The 5,477-nt window shown below is 40.2% G+C and overlaps 1 protein-coding gene across 1 annotated transcript in view; it reads right to left on the reverse strand.

The window, feature by feature from the left end:
* Nucleotides 1–5,477, reverse strand: part of GALNTL6 (polypeptide N-acetylgalactosaminyltransferase-like 6) — a 320,798-nt gene that overhangs the window by 3,151 nt on the left and 312,170 nt on the right. Inside the window, exon 11 of the mRNA XM_009330734.1 lies at nt 3,336–3,485. Coding sequence (XP_009329009.1) covers nt 3,336–3,485 — 150 coding nt within the window. The remainder of the gene's footprint in view (nt 1–3,335; nt 3,486–5,477) is intronic.

Below are 5,477 nucleotides of genomic sequence, written 5' to 3' on the forward strand. Positions count from 1 at the left end.
ACAATGACATGTCTTCGGTTGTCTGAGGAAATAATCTATGTACCTACTGTGTGAAGAGTGAACTTACTCTTACAGTTTGTCCCTGAAGCTGTCAGGAGAGGATGAGCAAACCATGCTGTTCTGGGCACAGTTTTTGATGTCGTCAGTCTAGCATCTATCATAATCACTAGGCTTAGGGTAGAATCATAGTACAATGAAATTGATTTTGCACAATTGTTTCTTTTTAGAGACCTACTAAATCAGACCCCTCTTGGATACTTGTGCTCTACAAATAGCACTAATGGGACTAGAGCACATAAATCGAATCACACTTTATCAGAACCAATGTATTACCTGTCAACCCAGAACGATGCTACATTGAAAACCAGAGGCATATCCCTTCACTGGGAGGAATGGAAATTTATAGGCGCTGTTGATCTTTGGCTCTGGCATGCTTAGGAATCTCAGAGTCAAGGAAATGGCTTTAGCTTGGGAAGCCACTATTCTTCCAACTCTCTAGTAATTTCTCCCATTGCTTCCATCATTGAGGGGAGCCCCATTATGGTACCAGTAATTTTTTTTCCCAGTATTAAACTCACTTTCTTCTATTTCCAACCCACAGTAGTGTATATGGTGTTACTTGGATTAATTCTACTCCATCGCTGCTTACAGGGATTTCTTAAAGGTATACTTGGCTGTTTTATTACAGACCAATATTTTGGACTGGTCCTAAAAAACCTGATTACTTAATATCGCAGACTTACTAGACTTTCAGATAGTTGCTCAGATGTAGTTTAACATGTAGCCGTATATGTGATTAGCAGCATGGGAATAAGAGTAGTTTTTTGACACATTGTTAGTGGTAATTTTGGTTTCATTCATCTGAAAAGTATCCAGCTTGCACACTCTGAGACTGCACTGCAATGAGAAACAAAGTGCAGGTAATGGGGATAAGCTGGAAATTTTTTCAGAAGAGCACTCCTTACCCAAAGTAAAATATTAATGTATTCTACTTGCCACTAAAATATTTAAGCTGTTTTTGTTTGCCAGTATCCAAATACAGGCTGTTAGGGTTTCTGTGCTATAAGAATATGGAATCTTAAAACAGTGCCTGGCTTCAAACTGTTTGCAGCACTTTGTAATCACTTCACAGCCCTAACTTCTTCTTACCAGTGGCTCAAGGATGCAAACGATCATGAGAAGAGACTCATCCTTAACAGAATAAAAACCTCTTATTTTCTAGTTTTATAGGAACAGTATGACAGCATGGTAAGAAATGCTTCATATTAAGCATCTTATAAGATACTGACAAACAAGGTCATTTTTCCTAAAACATGGTAAGAATTATTGGCAAGATGGATATGTGACCATTAGGAAGCTACAGTGTCTGTAAGTGGTGCAGAGAACAGAACAGAGTTGCTGACCTGCTCTCTGTTTTTTAAAAGGAGGTACTTCTTGCTTAACCAGACTACTACTCTATTTATTTAGGGTGCAATTTTAGTAGCATACCATCCTCTAGGTAAAGGGCTCTAGTACAGATGCAGTTAAACTGATATAACATCCTTTTCTTGTACAGTTTGTTTTTTGGGGAAAACACTATAAATCCTATTGCAAAGATGCTTTCAAAACTAGATAAGGATTATATCATTAGGATTTTGGAGGTATAGCTGTACCACCAAAAATCTCTAATCTAAATCTGCCCTGTATCTGAGGAAATAGACTATGTGAAACAATAAAAAACTACTTACTGTGTAGCCAAACTAAAACTAAGCCTAAAGAAAACCATATATACATAATTCTGTTATTTCAATGCAGTTTCTTAATGTGAAGGTTTATGCAAACTAATCAGCTTGCTGTCAGGTTGGTATTACAGTTAAGTCTGTGTCAGTACTTCCATCATAACAAAATTTTGTGGTGTTTCTTGCTGAGATGGAAATGCCTGCCTTGCATTCAGAATTTTTACATGAGCCCTGTCAGCCTTCTGGAAATGAAAAATGAAGCTGGGCAGAGGATTTAATAGAAATCACACAGTGTATTTTTTCAAATGTCTTTTTTTTTTTAGTCATCTGCTGTATTCTGTCCACGTCAAAGGTGATGAGCCTTATAGAGGGCAGCTCCAGGCCTGCATTTTGTCTTATGAACCAGCTACATTAGGCACCAATGAAGTGCTAAAGGTATGAAAGCTTCTTTCTTGCAGCTTGGGTAAGCAAAAAGATAAATCGGAAGGGTTTTGAAGCAAGAAGGTATTATTATGGCATTATAAAGCCAGATATGCAGCAATACAGCCATGACAATTTATGTCCTCTAAATATCTGGCCCATACCTTCTAACTTTATTACAGTTTCAGAGGGATTACACTTCTGGAAATCTTGTGGTGGATCACTAGTTGCAACACAAATAGGGTAAAAATGCACAGGATAGTAAGTAGGGACTCAGAAAAAGGGTCGGGGCAAAACTATTTTTAATGGTTCTGAATTAGTTTTCTACTATATATCATTTCAAACTAGAAAGCGCTGTTGAGGTTTATCTGGCAAAGTCCAATTCCTGGCACTTTGGCCTCAGCTTAAGCAAGGTGGTGGGCAAGGCACAGTGGTCACAGAAAAGTAAGGGATGTGTGAGAGGAATCCTCAGCGCTTCAGAGACATGTATGTCCTTATCCTGCATGGAATACAGAGTTTATTAGTGAAATCTTTAATCAAGGCAACTTGCTGATTAACCATTTAAAAAAACCTAACAACATCAACTTGGTAGCATTGCCAGGACTTTTTGCCCTAAATGAGGCTCTGACAGTTTTTAGCTTGACCTCCTGTTTCCAGTGATTTATAAAAATGGGCTGAAACTTAGCAGATCAAAGTAGTGTCTAAGCTGCTTATCTTTAATTTATAAACTCCTGCCTTCTTTGGGCTTACAGCAGTGCTTTTAATGTTGGGTTGGGGTCTTTTTTGAGGGAGATTTCTCTGCCACTTGTGATCTTTAAAATGTAGTAAAATTATAATATTTAACTCATGAGCAGCATTTCTTGCTGCTGTCACATTGGATGAAAATATTTCCAACAGTGCCTCTGTTAAAATGACACAAGCATCTTGAAGCGCCAGAATGGTAAAACACCTTTCAGGGAACAGATCCAACACAGACACCCTCTGAGCTGGATCAGATCCATTTTCATTTAAATTTGACATAAATAGCTGAATGCTCAAAAGGAACACACTCTAGAGAGATTACCACAAAACTAAAATTGGAATAAGACTGGGTGGATTTTAAAACAAAACTTCTCTGGTGGGAAAACAAGCCTGTGCTAAACTGAATATAGGCTCAAGGCAGCCTGAACCTCTGAGATGCCCCAGAGTGACTCCAACCTTCCTATAGCTCCAGTGCTGGTTTCCCTTCATCCCGTGACAGTCATAGAGTGTGACAGGGCTACTGTGCGAAATGGCGTCGAAGCAGAACTTCCTGGTGTGAAGTGGCTCCCCGGGGCGGATGTCTTCTCTCCAACCAAAGGTGAAGAGCTAGAAAAACAATCAGGCAATATAATGATATATTACTAGTGAAAAACATTTAAAACCACACACAAAGCTTGATGCATGTTTCCCTAGTCTGCATATCCCAGCTGCTGGTTAAACGAGATCCTGTCTGTGTATGATTCAGTGATGCCAACTGCCTTAATTAAAGTGCATCAGCGGTGATGTGGAATATACCCCAGGAAGGCACAATCCCTATGGCAGGGAAGAAAACAATCTGGTGACACAGCACTGTGGAGAGAAGAGGGGATATGCTGTATCAAAGCTTTTAGCTACCCCAGTTAAAGCAGCACTTGTATGCACTAGGACTACAGCTACCTAGCACTCAGAAAGCCTCTGCTAGTGATGTTCCTCTAGCTCTCATTTGGGTCTGATGAAGCTACCTAGAGAGATCTTCCCATTATAGCATCTTTCCCATGTTTAATGAACAGTTTCCTTCTGTTTATATGGGACACTGTTAGCATATCCTCTCTCGACTGTCTTTTTTCCCCGCAAACAACACACGTTAAATGATCTTCATCTTTCTCCTGTGAAACCTGTAAGCTACAGGCAGCTTGTTAAAGCCCTTTTTCTTGCTGCCTGAGAGGAATCGTGGAGGCCTACAGTTAATAGAGGAATCTTTCTCAATCAGACACCAGCTGTCTGAAATGATGCTGTGACACTGCAGCCTTTCAATCATCAGATGAAGGTGACAGGTCTGACAGCACCAAATTTAAAGATGCAGAGTGCGTTTTCCTTTCCCTTGCAGAAAACAGCTTGCAGGTTGTAAATTGCTGCCTAGAAGCTCTGCTGAGAGCTGTGAGGGTTTTTTTTTTTCCCTTTTTATTTTGGTGTCAGGGCTATTCTTCGGCTTTCGCCATGACTTTTGATCTTCCATAGTATAAACGGAAACATAACACTGAGAAAGTGAAGCTCCCTTTAAACAAGCGAAGTCTGCTAGCGGAAACTGCTTAGCTGTGATGGTTCACGTGGAACTGCACTCGGGATCGTCACCCGGAGAAGCAGCTCCCCATACTGTGCTCAGACTGCCTCCAGCACTGCAGCTACCTCATCTCAGGGTCGTTTCGGTCCTAGCACCCTGCTTCCTGCAGTGTGTACATTCCCTGACAGAACCAGTATCTACAAATCCAGACTGAAGCTTGGTGTCATATTGGTCTGATCCTGAATACTTCTGTTGCATTTCCCAGATTTTAACCCTTTCATTATGATAGCTATCTTCTTTCCATGATCTTCATGAAAGATACAGCTTTTAAAAATACTAATCTTCAATGCTGTACCATCCTCCAAATGCCACATTTGAGAGGCGCTACTGTTTCCCTCAGCCTGTGGGCACAAAATACAAGCATATATCTGAATATTTGCCTTTTTTCGTGTGTGTCTCACTGTAAGCCCTTGTTCTCTCGGTTAGCTGCTGTCACTCCCGATTTAATTCTGTATTATAGGTTTTCTAGACAGCGTTTTCTCAGTCTGCCCCCGTGTCCTGCTTATTTCTTCTTTCCCCCAGAGTGCATTTTTCATTTATCTGCAGTAAAATGCAGTGGACAGCTTTAACTTTATTTTCAAACCAATTCCTGCTTTTTAAAAGGTTAAGCCTTTTTCCATTCTTCTTCATGTTTCTTGGAAGCAGCATCATGGATTCCCTACAAAGATAACATATTTCACAAGCAAACTCAGAAGTAAGATTTGGTACAGAAAAAAGCTACACTGCTGCTTCTTTAGAGAAAGAGAAGCCTGATATGATTTTCCTATAAGGAAAAAACAACAAAAGCCATTTCCTTTCTCTTACCCTTTACCTTTCTACAGCTAAGTAATAAACCTAGAGCTCAAAGCGATGAATAACAAATACCCACAGCAATGGCATGGAACAGTGGTTCTGCGATATTCTCACTCTCATCACTACTACAAGAGAAAGATCCTCTTGCAGGACCTTCCTCATCTTTCCCAGTAGGTGGCTCTCCAAATTTCTCATTCTGTGCATGA

Source organism: Pygoscelis adeliae, unplaced genomic scaffold (assembly GCF_000699105.1).
Source record: "Pygoscelis adeliae isolate BGI_AS28 unplaced genomic scaffold, ASM69910v1 Scaffold167, whole genome shotgun sequence".
NCBI classification, from domain to species: domain Eukaryota; kingdom Metazoa; phylum Chordata; class Aves; order Sphenisciformes; family Spheniscidae; genus Pygoscelis; species Pygoscelis adeliae.